Raw genomic sequence first — 15,255 nt, forward strand, 5'->3', positions numbered from 1 at the left:
CCTGCTTTTCTGCTTCCCCTTAGTCCCTGAAAACCACTAATCTAATTTTTGTCTCTATAGATTTGCCTGTTCTGGACATTTCTTTCTTTTTTTTTTTTTTTTTTTTTTTTGAGCCGGAGTCTTGCTCTGTCACCCAGACTGGAGTGCAGTGGCGCAATCCTTGGCTCACTGCAAGCTCCCCCTCCCGGATTCAAGGGATTCCTCATGCTTCAGCCTCCTGAGTAGCTGGGACTACAGGCACCCACCACAACGCCCAGCTAATTTTTTTTTGTTTTGTATTTTTAGTAGAGATGAGGTTTCACTGTGTTAGCCAGGATGATCTCAATCTCCTGACCTCGTGATCCGCCCACCTTGGTCTCCCAAAGTCCTGAGATTACAGGCGTGAGCCACTGTGCCCAGCTGGGACATTTCATAATAATAGACTCATACAATATATGGTCTTTTGTGACTGGCTTCTTTCACCTAGCATAAAGGTTCATTAATGTTGTAGCATGTGTCAAGTACTTCCTTCCTTTTCATAACTGAGTAATACTCTTTTATGGGATACCCTCCACTCCTGTTTCAATTGCCTATATATCCTACCAGAGCTAGAAACAACCAAAACTCTTAACTTTACTATCTGAAAGTCTGTAGTAATATAGTTTTGAAGAGTTGAGTATAATGAACAACCACTTTGGGAAGATATTCCTTGGGTTTCCTCTTGGCATCTTGACTTGTTTAGTTCCTAGTTCATAAATGGGTAAGTAGATAACTTAATGTTTGAACCATCTTTACAGTGCTGTGGTTGACTACTAGGAGTCGGTAGTATATTAGTCATCTTGTTTTATTTGTATAATTAGCTATCAGTGACACATCTGAATATAACTAAGCAGAATGATAAACCTGTTTGATTTTAATGGGAAAGATAAATGAATTAGTTAAGGGCCTTGAGTAAGTAGACTGAGATGAACAGGCTCTAATTTACTCATCTACTGGAGTGGAGAGAAAGATGGAAGTGGATAATACTTATGCTAGAGGATAATATTTACGTCTAATTTATGTAGATATTTTTACCCTGAGATAATTTGTCTGCTTTTATTTTTTAAAATTCCATTTTATTATTATTATTTATTTATTTGTTTGTTTGTTTATTTTTGAGATGGAGTCTGGCTCTGTCACCCAGGCTGGAGTGCAATGGCACAATCTTGGCTCACTGCAACCTCCGCCTCCCAGGTTTAAGCAGTTCTCATGTCTCAGCCTCCCAAGTAGCTGGGATTACAGGCATGTGCCACCATGTCCGGTTGATTTTTGTTTTTAGTAGAGACAGGATTTCCCCATGTTGGCCAGGCTGGTCTCAAACTCCTGACCTCAGGTGATCCACCCACCTTGGCCTCCCAAAGTGCTGGGATTACAGGTGTGAGCCACCATGCCTGGCCTGCTTTTATTTTAGATGTTGCAAAATTCAGTATTTTGCCTGTTATGTAACAGGTTACAGACAAAATACATTTATATAAAAAGCTGAGACAGAGGTTAATTTAAGTATACTTTATGATTTATTTTGTATCAAAAACTTAGCGAAAAGATAGACGTCATCAGTACACCTTTTTTTTTTTTTTTTTTTTTTTTTTTTTTGAGTCTCATCCTGTGGCCCAGGCTGGAGTGCAGTGGCACAGTCTTGGCTCACTGCAACCTCCACCTCCCAGGTTCAAATGATCCTGCTGCCTCAGCCTCCCAAGTAGCTGAGATTACAGGCATGCACCACCATGCCCAGCTAAATTTTTCTGTATTTTTAGTAGAGATGGGGTTTCGCCATTTTGGCCAGGCTGGTCTTGAACTCCTGACCTCAGGAGATACGCCCTCCTCGGCTTCCCAAAGTGCTGGGATTACAGGCATGAGCCACTGCGCCCGACCAGCATACAAGTTTCTAGTATGCAACAGTAGGTTGAAAATACCTTAACATACCACTTTTTGTGCATTAAAAACATGAAATTTTGTGTGTGAAAGAGATGGTAAATGTTTAAGGCCTGTACTTTTAAGACCTTTAGCTCTTATGAAAATAACAGGCATAAACTATGGTAATCTAGACAATGGAATATTAGTCAGTGCTAAAAAGAATTAAACTATTCGTCCAGGAAAAGACGTGGAGTAGGTTGTGTGTAGTGGCTCACGCCTGTAATTCCAGCACTTCGAGAGGCGGAGGCGGGTGGATCTCCTGAGGTCAGGAGTTCGAGACTAGCCTGGCAAACATGGCAAAACCCTGTGTCTACTAAAATACAAAAATTAGCTGGACATGGTGGTGGGTGCCTGTAGTCCCAGCTGCTCGGAAGGCTGAGGCACAAGAATTGCTTGAACCTGGCAGGCGGAGGTTGCAGTGAGCTGAGATCATGCCACTACACTCCAGCCTGGGAGAAAGAGCAAGACTGTGTCTCAAAAACAAAAACAAAAAGATATGGAGGAACCTCAAATGCATATTACTAAGTGAAAGAAGCCAATCTGAAAAGGCTAGGTACTATATGATTCCAACTATACGACATTCTGGAAAAGGCAAAACTATGGAGACAGTGAAAAGATAATTGATTGTCAAGGTTTGGGAGATGGTAGGGAGGATGAACAGGTGGAGCACAGAGGATTTTTAAGGCAGTGAACCTATTTTGTTTGATACTGTAATGGTGGTTACATGTCATATTTTCGTCAAAAGCTGTAGAGTATACAACACCAAGAGTGTACCCTAATGTAACTGATATACTTTGGGTGATAAGCATGTGTCAGTGTAGGGTCATCGATTGTAACAAGTATACCACTCTGATTCTAGATGTTGATGGTAGGGGAGGTTGCCTGTGTAGGGGGTCTGCAAATATGTGGAAATTTTCTGTACTTTCATTCAATTTTGCTGTGACCCTAAAACTGCTCTAAACATGAAGTCTATTAAAAAAAAATTAACAGAAGGGACAAGTCATCTGTAACTCCAGGTAGTTTGCATGTGCTTAATGCCCTTTTTCTGTGATAAATGGTTGCTATTAAATAAAAAAATACAGATGTGTATGTATATTATTTATATGAGGTTAGTAAATACAACCATTTCACCTTTTGAAAGAGATGGTTAGAGAATGGATTGATAGTTTATCAAATGTTATTTTGAGGCAAAAGTAAGACTGTGATGCCAAATGGAAGTAAATTTAGCAAAAAGTAACCCTGATGGGTTAGAAAGCTGTGAATGGAACCTGAAGGAATTAATGATAGAAATAATTCAAAATGCTTAAGGAGAACAAAATGATTACTAGAACTTTAAGGAATTTTTTTTTTTTTTTTTTTTGAGACAGAGTCTCGCTCTGTAGCCAGGCTGGAGTGCAGTGGCGGATCTCGCTCACTGCAAGGCTCCCGCCTCCCGGGTTCACGCCATTCTCCAGCCTCAGCCTCCCGAGTAGCTGGGACTACAGGCGCCACCTTTCGCCCGGCGGCTAGTTTTTGTATTTCTTAGTAGAGGCGGGGTTTCACAGTGTTATGGGATGGTTTGATCTCCTGACCACCGTGATCCATGCCGGCCTCTAAAGTGCTGGGATTACCACAGGCTTGAGCCACCGCGCCCGGCCAGAGACTTTGTCTTTTTATAAAAAAAAAAAAATACTGTATCAAAGCTTCAAGGACATTATCTTGTTCTTTTTTCCTTTGAGACAGTGTTTCCCCTCTGTTGCCCATGCTGGAGTGCTATGATGATGCAATCATGGCTCACTACAACCCCTGCCTCCTGGGCTCAAGCGATTCTCATGCCTCAGCCTCCTGAGTAGCTGGGATTACAGGTGCATGCCATCACGCCTGGCTAATTTTTGTATTTTTGGTAGAGATGGGGTTTTGCCACATTTGCCAGACTAGTCTCAAACTCCTGGCCTCAAGTGATATGCCCACCTCGGCCTCCCAAAGTGCTGGGAGGTCTGCCTGCCTCGGCCTCCCAAAGTGCTGGGATTACAGGCCATGAGCCACTGTACCCAGCCTCGTTCTTCTCTTTTTTTTTCTTTCTTTTCAAGATGGAGTCTGGCTCTGTTACCCAGGCTGGAGTGCAGCGGTGCAATCTCAGCTCACTGCAATCTCCGCCTCCCAGGTTCAAGCAGTTCTCCTACCTCAGCATCCTGAGTGGTTGGGATTACAGGTGCATCCCCCCCCATGCCCAGCTAAGTTTTGTATTTTTAGTAGAGATGGGGTTTCACCATGTTGACCAGGCTGTTCTCGAACTTCTGACCTTGTGATCCGCCCACCTCGGCCTCCCAAAGTGCTGGGATTACAGGCGTGAGCCACCACATTTTCTTTATCCAGTCTGTTCGGTAACATTTTTGTTCTCTCTCTGAGAATGCTAAAGTCAGAGCAACAAAGGTTGTTTGTTATGGTTCCGAATAGTTTGTTTAAATCCCATTCTACTTGAATTCATAGCCGTTGTTGGATAACATAAGAAAGAATGAGTATTCAAGCAGAGGAAAGTGCCTGTGTGAATGGATGCCCATTGTGTTTGAACTGAGGTGGGCTGGGGCTGTACAGACATAAATACATCAGATCACTAACTCCTCCCCAGAGGTAACTACTATCCTGACTTCTAACATTTCAGATTAGTTTTGTGTTATGTCTTTGAATTTTGTATTCGTTTGTTTCTGCTTCTTTCCTTCAACATCATATTTGTGCTATTGGTCTATGATGTTGTGTGTGGCAATAATTTGTTTATTCACATTATACAGTATTCCAGTACATGAATATTTATCCATTCTACTCTTGATGGACAGTTGGGTTGTTTTCAGACTGTGCTTCTTTGAACATTGTTTTAAATGCCTTTCAGTGAACAAATATGTAGGCTTTCTAGCAATGACATTGTTTTATCATAGGGTTGGCAAACATTCAACTTAATTAAATCTTGTCAAACAGTTTTCAAATTGGGCATACCAAGTTCCGGCGTATGAAACCATATACCACAGTTTATGAAAGTTCCAGGAGTTCCACATCCGTACTAGCACTTGGTGTATTGAGTTTTTCATTGTAGCCATTCAGAAGCATGGTGGTGTTGCATGTTGGTTTTAATGTGCATCTCCCTGACTTGGGTACACATTTTGCTTGGCAGTTTGATGCCTTTGTGTCAAAGTATCTGTGAATGGGTTGTTTCCGTAAGAACAGAGGAAGTTTTTGTTTGAAGCATACTCCCCTCTGCCCAAAGTGAAATCTTAAAGTAAACTCCAATATACAAAACAGATTAAAAGGCGTATTTGCTGAGAAGCAGTATAGCATGGGAATTGAGAACACAGATTCTGGAGCCAGATTCTGATAGGAATCCTTGCTTTGCCATTTCCTATCTGTGTGACTTTGGGCAAGTTACTTAGCTCCTATTTGCTTCTGTTTCCTCATCTCTACCATGGATGTAATAATAATACTTTTATCATAAGGTTAATGTTAGGCTCAAATAAGTTAGTTTATATGCAGTTCTTAGGACTGTATGGTACATAATAAGCACTTGATATTGTTGGCTGCTGTTAATAGTGGCGGTGTTGGTGATATAAATTTATTTATGAATTTATATCATTAGCTGACAAGAATAGTAAGTCTCTACTATTGAGCACAAATTTGAAATTGAGGGTTATGAATGATAGTTGGATTTTATTTTAGCCTCAGCATCCAATTTTTGTTTTTGTTGCACATTATCAATAAAAGAATGATTCAAAAAGATGAACAGTTGAAAATAGGTGTGGTTTGTCCAGTAGTCTCAGAATTCATTTAAGCTTTTAATCAGCTTAAATGACAAGAAGTAATAGAAAGTGTTTATTTTGAAATTATTAAATATCCATAATTTGCTTGGATTTCCTGTTGTTAAATAAAAATCGTAGAATTAAATTTATTTTAAAAATTAATTTATGGTTTTGTCATCTATTATTTTATCACAACACATCTGCATAATAAATTTGCTTATTATCGCTTTCAGCCAAAGGATAAGATGAGCAGCAGATGTACTCAACATTTGCGTGGCATGATAAAATGTGCTCCGTGTGTACTGTAGTGTGTGTTTACTCTGTGGTGCAAATGTAATAAGCCAACGACACATAGGCTTGAATTAGAAACAAATCAAAACAAAGAGAGCTACAGTTTTCCTAATCACATATTTTCAAGATATTTAAACAAATTATGGTAAGTAAAGGTACACAAACCCAAAATGAATTTTCTGGGCAGCAGAAGCTATGTTTTGTTTGGTGTCTGGTGTGTTAATATTAGGAGGCATATAGAACATTCATATATCTGCTGTCGGAGTATTAGTTCATACTAGTTCCTTCTACAGCTGTCCTCCACAGTCACCAGTTGTAGATTACACACAGCCTTGCCTGTTTGCAGCCAGCTGAGCCTTAAACCCAGGGAACATTTTCATCTATGCTAAGGCTTTCCAACAGACATACATGAGTACCTTGACAAACTCCTGTAGCACTAGCTTTATTTCTCCCCAGACTGTCTCGCACTGCTCCTTAGCCAAGTATGGGCTCCTCCAGTCTGGCCAGTCTCCCCTCTGCCTCACCACCACCCTCTGCCTCACCACTGGCATGGTTTTGTGTTCTCTTCTCTGTAGTAACAGTGTCAGGAATGCTCTCATTACCTTCTGTCTTGAGTACTGTAATTTCATCCTTTGTGGTTCTGTGTGGATACCACCTCCTCCCTGAATCATTCCTCTTTGCTATCAGTTATTCTTTCCTGTGGAATCCTGTCCTGACATTCTGTACCTCAGGATCTATTAATAAAACTTTTTTTTTTTTTTTTAAATATCCTAAAGTTGTACTCTGTGAGCACTACCTCAAGTCGGTGCCACTCACAAAACCCATCAGTAGAGGGAGCTAAATAAAAGAAGATGAGTCCCTGAAATTGAGAAGACCTGAAGCCAAAAAAGTACTTATAAACAATCAACTTTCACAAACTGCCAGTGCTAAAAAAAAGAGCTTGAGTAGTGTAGGAAATAATGATTTGGGCCCTAATCCCAGTTTAAAACTTTGATGAGATGATTTGTGTTTTTGAAAGAGTTAATTCTGTATCATGTTAAAAAAAAAACTGTTTAGGGGGATGACCTGATAAATATAGGAATATTAGAGAACCAATCTAATGTATTCCCCTCGTCTGAAAGTTTTAATTATTAAGGATGATGAAATGAGGTCACGACTTTGTGAAGACTTGCATATGGAACACTGAGTCTGAAACTTGCTAAGGATTATGGATAGCCCGTTCTAAGTTTAAACATGTACTATTTCAAGTAAATTTCTTATTTGTTTTGATCAAGTGTATGTATTTAATTTCAGTTAGCAGACTTGAAGAAAGAGAAGCAGAACTGAAGAAGGAATATAATGCATTACATCAAAGACACACTGAGGTGGGTTTCTAGGTTTTTCATTACAATGCTATTATTGAGACAAAGAAATGAACCTTAGAAAACATGTCTTAATTTTTCTTTGAAAATCAGAATTTTTAAAAAAAGAATAATTCTTGGGGATTCTTTCAAGATAACAGTAAGTTTCATGTGACATTTACCTAGTTACCAAATGTCAACTTTTCTTGTTTTTTTCTGGAATTAGCTTTTCATGTGGTGAATTAGTATGCTGCGGAATAATTTAGTTATTTGAGGCAGCTATAGTACTTGTTTCCTTGGCTGGCTAAGCAAAAACCTATGTGTACATAATGAAGTTTCTGTGATGCTAAGATGAGAGAACTGATTTGTTTTGTTACCAGCTTGGAAATTATGGATTGGTAAGTTATTGGTAAAGGGTTTCTACGTTTGTTTTCCAGTGTAAAGGACTTATTTGCATTAAGCTCATAACAAATAATATAAGCACAAATTATAATGTGTTAAAATAACTCAAAAGTAGGTTTTTTGCATGAGTTTTCAGTATTTTAAATTAACAGTTTCAGCACACAATCTCCTCAAAGGAAATTAGAAAATGTACTTGAGGAGTGAACAGGCAACCTACAGAATGGGAGAAAATTTTTGCAATCTAGTCATCTGATAAAGGGCTAATATCCAGAACCTACAAAGAACTCAAACAAATTTACAAGAAAAAAACAAATAACCCCATCAAAAAGTGGGCAAAGGATATGAACAGACACTTCTCAAAAGAAGACATTTAGGCCGGGCGCGGTGGCTCAAGCCTGTAATCCCAGCACTTTGGGAGGCCGAGGCGGGTGGATCACGAGGTCAGGAGATCGAGACTATCCTGGCTAACATGGTGAAACCCCATCTCTACTAAAAATACAAAAAACTAGCCGGGCGTGGTGGCGGGCGCCTGTAGTCTCAGCTACTTGGGAGGCTGAGGCAGGAGAATGGCGTGAACCCGGGAGGCGGAGCTTGCAGTGAGCCGAGATCACGCCACTGCACTCCAGCCTGGGAGCACAGCGAGACTCCGTCTCAAAAAAAAAAAAAAAAAAAAAAAGAAGACATTTATGCAGCCAACAGACACATGAAAAAATGCTCATCATCACTGGCCATCAGAGAAATGCAAATCAAAACCACAATGAGATACCATCTCATACCAGTTAGAATGGCGATCATTAAAAAGTCAGGAGACAGCAGGTGCTGGAGAGGATGTGGAAAAGTAGGAACACTTTTACACTGTTGGTGGGACTGTAAACTAGTTCAACCATTGTGGAAGGCAGTGTGGCGATTCCTCAAGGATCTAGAACTAGAAATACCATATGACCCAGCCATCCCATTACTGGGTATATACCCAAAGGATTATAAATCATGCTGCTATAAGGACACATGCACACATATGTTTATTGTGGCACTATTCACAATAGCAGAGACTTGGAACCAACCCAGATGTCCATCAATGACAGACTGGATTAAGAAAATGTGGCACATATACACCATGGAATAATACTATGCAGCCATAAAAAAGGATGAGTTCATGTCCTTTGTAGGCACATGGATGCAGCTGGAAACCATCATTCTGAGCAAACTATCGCAAGAACAGAAAACCAAACACCGCATGTTCTCACTCATAGGTGGGAATTGAACAATGAGAACACTTGGACACAGGAAAGGGAACATCACACACTGGGGCCTGTTGGGGGTTGGGGGGTGGATGTTGGGAGGAGGGATAGCATTAGTAGATATACCTAATGTAAATGATGAGTTAATGGGTCTAGCACACCAACATGGCACATGTATGCATATGTAACAAACCTGCACGTTGTGCACACGTACCCTAAAACATAAAGTATAATAATAAAACAAATAAATAAAAGAAAATGTACTTGAGGGTTTTTAAACCTTTTCATGATTCCCTGTCAGCCTCTCATGTTGCTTTTGTTTCTATTATCTTAATGTGAAAATTATTTTTGTATATCATGGTCAGTCTGGGGTTCACATACCCAAATAAGTAGAATTTTTATAGTTTTATGCAATATTTGTTACATGAAAAAAAAATTCCTCTTTTTTTCCCCCTCACTAGTCTTGTATTATAATACATATGGTTCCAGTCTTAGCCTGTTTTTTTTTTTTTTCTTTTCCCTAGTTTGTGTGATCTCTTACTCTGCGTCTGGTAGAAACTATGTTGTTGTTTTTCTTTAGAAGAGCATAAAAACCTTCATAATCATAAAACAATTTAAAATCATGTTTTGGAGAATATCCACACAGATTGTATTCTGTGTACAGTAAGCATATTAATGCTACAAAGATTGTATTTACATTATTGTATTGTAGCTATATTCTGTTGCGTGTGTGTGTGTGTGTGTGTGTGTGTGTGTGTGTGTGTGTGTCAGTGTGTCAGAGTCTTGCTCTGTTGTCCAAGCTGGAGTGCAGTGGCACGATCTCAGCTCACTGCAACCATCACCTCCTGGGTTCCAGCGATTCTTGTCCCTCAGCCTCTCGAGTAGCTGGGATTACAGGTGTATGCCACCATACCTGGCTAACTTTTGTATTTTTAATGCAGTAGATATGAGGTTTCTCCATGTTGGCCAGGCTGGTCTTGAGCTCCTGACCTCAGGCAATCCACCTGCCTCAGCCTCCCAAAGTGCTGGCATTACAGGTGTGAGCCGGTGTGCCCAGATGTTGCTGTTTGTTTGTTTATTTATTTTAAAAAATGTTTTAATACTGGCCATTGCTTTTAAGGAACAGAAAACCCCACCACACTCAGTTGCGTTTGCGTTTGAATAATGTAGTTAGCACTTGCTTGGGGTACGGTGTAGAATTTTTCCCTGTTAGCCTTGACACGTGAGATTTGATTATTACAATCCTCGCTTAATAACCATACCCAAAGCATGATGTCACAGAATTGATATCCAGTAGTAGATGGAAAGGATGGTCCATGAAGGGCTGGAACCATAGAACTCAGGGAAGACAAGAGCAGGTTATACAGCAGCTGTTTCAGTGTGTAAAAAATACCCACATTTTGGCTTGGAGCAGTGGCTTATCCTGTAATCCCAGCACTTTGGGAAGCCAAGGTGAGCGGATCACTTGAGCCCAGGAGTTTGAGACCAGCCTGGGCAGCATGGTGAAGCCCCGACTCTACCGAAAAAATATATACAAAAATTAGTCAGGCATGGTGGCCTGCGCCTGTAGTCCCGGCTATTCAGGGGGCTGAAGTGGGAGGATCACTTCAGCACAGGAGGTAGGGGCTATAGTGAGCCAATATTGTGCCATTGCACTCCAGCCTGGGCAACAGACCCTGTTTCAAAAAAAAAAAAAAAAGCCCCACAGATAAATGACATTTGTTAGATATTAAGGTTTAATTTTGGTGGATATTAAAATTTAATGACATTTGGTGGATATTAAGGTTGCTAAGCCTATCATTGATTTTTACACCATTCATTTCAATGCCTAAACAATGTACTCTATGTACTGTTCACTTAAGTAGTACTTATTAAAGCTGATAATAATAAATACATATATGTTTTTTATATAGAGAGAGAGTCTTTTTTTCTTTAATTAGACAGGGCCTCACTCTGTTCCCCAGGCTGGAGTGCATTGGCGCAGTCATAGCACACTGCAGCCTCAACCTCCCAGGCTCAAGCAATCCTCCCACCTCAGCTTCCTAAGTAGCTGGGACCACAATATGCATGCTTTTTTTTTTTTTTTTTTTGAGATGGAGTCTCGTTCTGTCGCCCAGGCTGGAGTGTAGTGGTGTGATCTCAGCTCGCTGCAACCTCTGCCTCCTGGGTTCAAGCAATTATCCTGCCTCAGCCTCCTAAGTAGCTAGGATTATAGGAGCGTGCCACCACGCCTGGCTAATTTTCGTATTTTTAGTAGAGGTGGGGTTTTCCCATGTTAGTCAGGCTGGTCTCGAACTTCTGACCTCATGATTGTTAAATTATGATGTATTGAAGTATAAGATATAAAATATTTACTTTTTTTTTTCTTTTTTGAGGCTGGGTCTTGCTCTGTCATCCAGGCTGGAGTGATCTTGGCTCACTGAAGCCTCCGCCCTCCGAGTTCAAGTAATTCTCCCACCTCAACCTCCCAAGTAGCTGGGATTACAGGAGTGCACCACCACCACGCCCGGCTAATTTTTGCATTTTTTGTAGAGATGGGATTTCACCATGTTGGCCAGCCCAATCTCAAACTCCTGACCTCAGGTCATCCACCCACCTTGGCCTCCCAAAGTGCTGGGATTATAGGCGTGAGCCACCATGCCTGGGCTGAAATATATACATTCTTGAAAAATAACTGTAAAGTGAAATTTCATATTTTTTCCATATATTTAATAAAGGTGAAGATATGCATCTATAAAAAAGCCTGACATACTAATTTTAAATGAAAACATATAATTTTTTTTGGTCTATTTCTATTCCTTGAGGAAAAGATAGTCTAGGAAGAAAACAAGATCTCAGGAAAAATTTTAATTACCAAGTCAGAGAGCTAGGTCTGTCCAGCAACCAAGGCAGGTTTCCCATGCTGCCCAAAAGCTCTTTTCATAGATCTCTTCCCTCAGTTACGAGCAGCTTCTATCCTCTGACCTGATAGGCTCCTCCCTATATTTTGTTTTGCCTCAAGGAAGGAAGGTTTATGTAACATGGATAGGGCTGCTTTGAAATGTGGATCTATTCTGCTCTAACCCACAATTTTTTCTGTTTATACATCTGTTCTAGAGATGTCATTCAATTAGCAATTATAAATAGCTATCTAAAGCCAAAGAACTAGGCGCCCTTAAAACATAAACTCTGAAAACATTCAGGGAAAGGAAGCCTGAAGGGGTTTAACCTTAACCTTTTCACTATTACTTCCAAAGAAGGTAATGTCTTTTAATAGTTGTTTAGCACTTTTATGAAACACATTCGTTGTTGCTTAAGGGAAACCTGCCGTGGCTTTTTCTGATTTGATTTAAGAATAACTATTCTTAAATTTAAGAATAAGTAGTCAACTATTTTTAAATCAAATTTTTGTATACATTACTGAATTTGCTTAAAAGAAGACATGCCTTAAAGAGGGCAGTGGAAGAAATATAAAGGACAATTTTGAAGCATTCGGGCCCACGTGTGTATGCTAATCACCAAAAACTTTAGCCCTTTGGAATCTTGGGAGAGCCTCAAATCAGGGAGTGTTTGAGTGCATTCTCATTTTATCCTCTGACCAAATTCTCATCCATTCCTATTTTACAGATTGAGGTTTAGAAAGAGTCTATGAAATGATTTGCCCCAAATTCTACTGGTGATTAGATTTGAAGCCAGGTTTGTCAGATTCCATTGCCTGAACTTTTTTTTAAGACGAAGTCTCGTTCTGTTGCCCAGGCTGGAGTGCAGTGTCCTGATCTTGGCCCACTGCAACCTCCGCCTCCTGGGTTCGTGTGATTCTCCCAACTCAGCCTCCCAAATACCTGGGACTATAGGCGCATACCACCACACTCGGCTACTTTTTGTACTTTTAGTGGAGACTGGGTTTCACCATGTTGTCCAGGCTGGTCTTAAACTCCTGGCCTCAAGTGATCTGTCCGTCCTGGCCCCCCAAAGTGCTGGGATTACATGCGTGAGCCACAGCACCCAGTCTACCTGAACTTTTAATAACACTAACACCTTGGCCGGGTGCGGTGGCTCACGCCTGTTTTCCCAGCACTTTGGGAGGCCGAGGCAGGTGGATTATCTGAGGTTAGGAGTTTGAGACCAGCCTGGTCAACATGGTGAAACCCCATCTCTACTAAAAATACAAAAATTAGCTGGGCATGGTGGCAGGCACCTGTAATCCCAGCTACTTGGGAGGCTGAGTCAGGAGAATCGCTTGAACCCGGGAGGCGGAGGTTGCAGTGAGCTGAGATCATGCCACTGCACTCCAGCCTGGGTGACACAGCAAGACTCCATCTCAAAACAAAAACAAAAACACACTAACACCCTTAGGTTCCACTAGACATTTTCCTTTTCCCTCCCTCCCTCCCCCCCCCTTTTTTTTTTTTTTTTTTTTTTTTTTTTAAATTTTTAAGTTCTCTTTCTTCCTTTTCTTTCTTTCTTTCCTTCCCTTTCTATTCCTTTCCTTTCCTCCCTCCCTTCCTTTCTTCTTTCCTTTCTTCCTTCCTCTCTTTTTTTCTCTCTCTTTTTCTTATTTTCTCTTATTCTTTCTTTCTTTGGAGGCGGGGTCTTACCATCTTGCCCAGGCTGGTCTCAAACTCGTGGGCTAAAGAGATCCTCCTGCCTCAGCCTCCCAGAGTGCTGGGATTAGAGGTATCAGCCATCATGCCAGCCTGACATTTTTCTTTTTTCTTTTTTTTTTTGAGACGGAGTCTTGCTCTGTTGCCAGGCTGGAGTGCAGTGGCACGGCCTTGGCTCACTACAACCTCTGCCTCCTGGGTTCAAGCGATTCTCCTGCCTCAGCCTTCCAAGTAGCTGGGATTACAGGCACACACCACCACGCTTGGCTAATTTTGTTTGTCCTTTTAGTAGTGACGAGGTTTCCCCACTTTGGCTAGGTTGGTCTTGAACTCCTGACCTCAAATGATCCTCCTGCCTCGGCCTCCCAACGTGCTGGGATTACAGGCATGAACCACCACTCCCAGCCTCAACCTGACATTTTTCTATGACTCTTTGCTTTATGACGTCTCCACAACTTTAAGATTAGTGGCTTTGTTTATTGCTGAATTGACTCCTGAATGTGTGAATTAATATGCATACCTGAGAAAATTGAGAATTGCAGTTCTGAGACCAGAAGCAATGGGCCTGGTGGACCCAGGAATAGATTATCTGAAGCATGTCCTATTTTATTTTGTCACTTCACTTTTCTATCTAACAACACTGATGCTCCCTCCCACTCACTTTTTTTTTTTTTTTTTTAACCTGAGTGGATACTGTGAGGCCTTATTAATATTTAAATTTTTATGTATTTTTTAATACTTTTTTGTGTGTTTATAGACTATAGTGCATAACATTTTATTCTAGACATCAGGAAATGCTTTAGTGTATGGGATTTTCTTGTGGGTAAGAGGAAGAAAGGACAGTGGGCTCATTGCCTGCTCAGAGAATTAAGTACAAAGGCAGATAAGGCCTGACTCCTGCAATTCTTAACAGCTCAGATGACTGAGTCAGGCAGGCCAGAGTTCTGGCCCCAAAGCTAGTGACAACTTGAAAAGTTAGTCATTGACCAGACAATTAACTTGGATAGAGTTTACCTATGAAATCATGATACGGTGAAGATTAAATGGAGAAAAAATGGCTGTAAATGCACTGACTGACATAGAATTAGTGCTCAATAAATAATAGCTGCCATTTTGTTGTTATTGTTCTCTCTTTTCCCCCTCAGTCATTTTTGATTGTCAGTTCTTTCCTTTAAGTGCTAGTTTGGTTGAGTTAGAATCGATTTCATTATATAGATGATTTTGGAATGTCAGAAAAGCCAAAACTGACAAACGGGATCTAATTAAACTAAAGAGCTTCTGCACAGCGAAAGAAACTACCATCAGAGTGAACAGACAACCTACACAATGGGAGAATATTTTTGCAATCTACTCATCTGACAAAGGACTGATATCTAGAACCTACAAAGAACTCAAACAAATTTACAAGAAAAAAACAAATAACCCCATCAAAAAGTGGGCAAAGGATATGAACAGACATTTCTCAAAAGAAGACATTTATGCAGCCAACAGACACATGAAAAAATGCTCATCATCACTGGCCATCAGAGAAATGCAAATCAAAACCACAATGAGATACCATCTCACATCAGTTAGAATGGCGATCATTAAAAAGTCAGGAAACAACAGGTGCTAGAGAGGATGTGGAGAAATAGGAACACTTTTACACTGTTGGTGGGACTATAAACTAGTTCAACCATTGTAGAAGGCAGTGTGGCGATTCCTC

At 40.5% G+C, this 15,255-nt stretch overlaps 1 protein-coding gene across 17 annotated transcripts in view; it reads left to right on the plus strand.

Moving 5' to 3' along the window:
* SPAG9 (sperm associated antigen 9) overlaps positions 1 to 15,255 on the plus strand; it is a 159,759-nt gene that overhangs the window by 53,873 nt on the left and 90,631 nt on the right. For all 17 annotated transcript variants that reach the window (XM_021929030.2, XM_021929035.2, XM_021929036.2 and 14 more), the window contains one exon: positions 7,281 to 7,351. In XM_021929030.2, the coding sequence (XP_021784722.1) occupies positions 7,281 to 7,351 (71 nt within the window). The remainder of the gene's footprint in view (positions 1 to 7,280; positions 7,352 to 15,255) is intronic.

Source organism: Papio anubis, chromosome 17 (genome assembly GCF_008728515.1).
Source record: "Papio anubis isolate 15944 chromosome 17, Panubis1.0, whole genome shotgun sequence".
In the NCBI taxonomy this organism is placed as follows: Eukaryota; Metazoa; Chordata; class Mammalia; order Primates; family Cercopithecidae; genus Papio; species Papio anubis.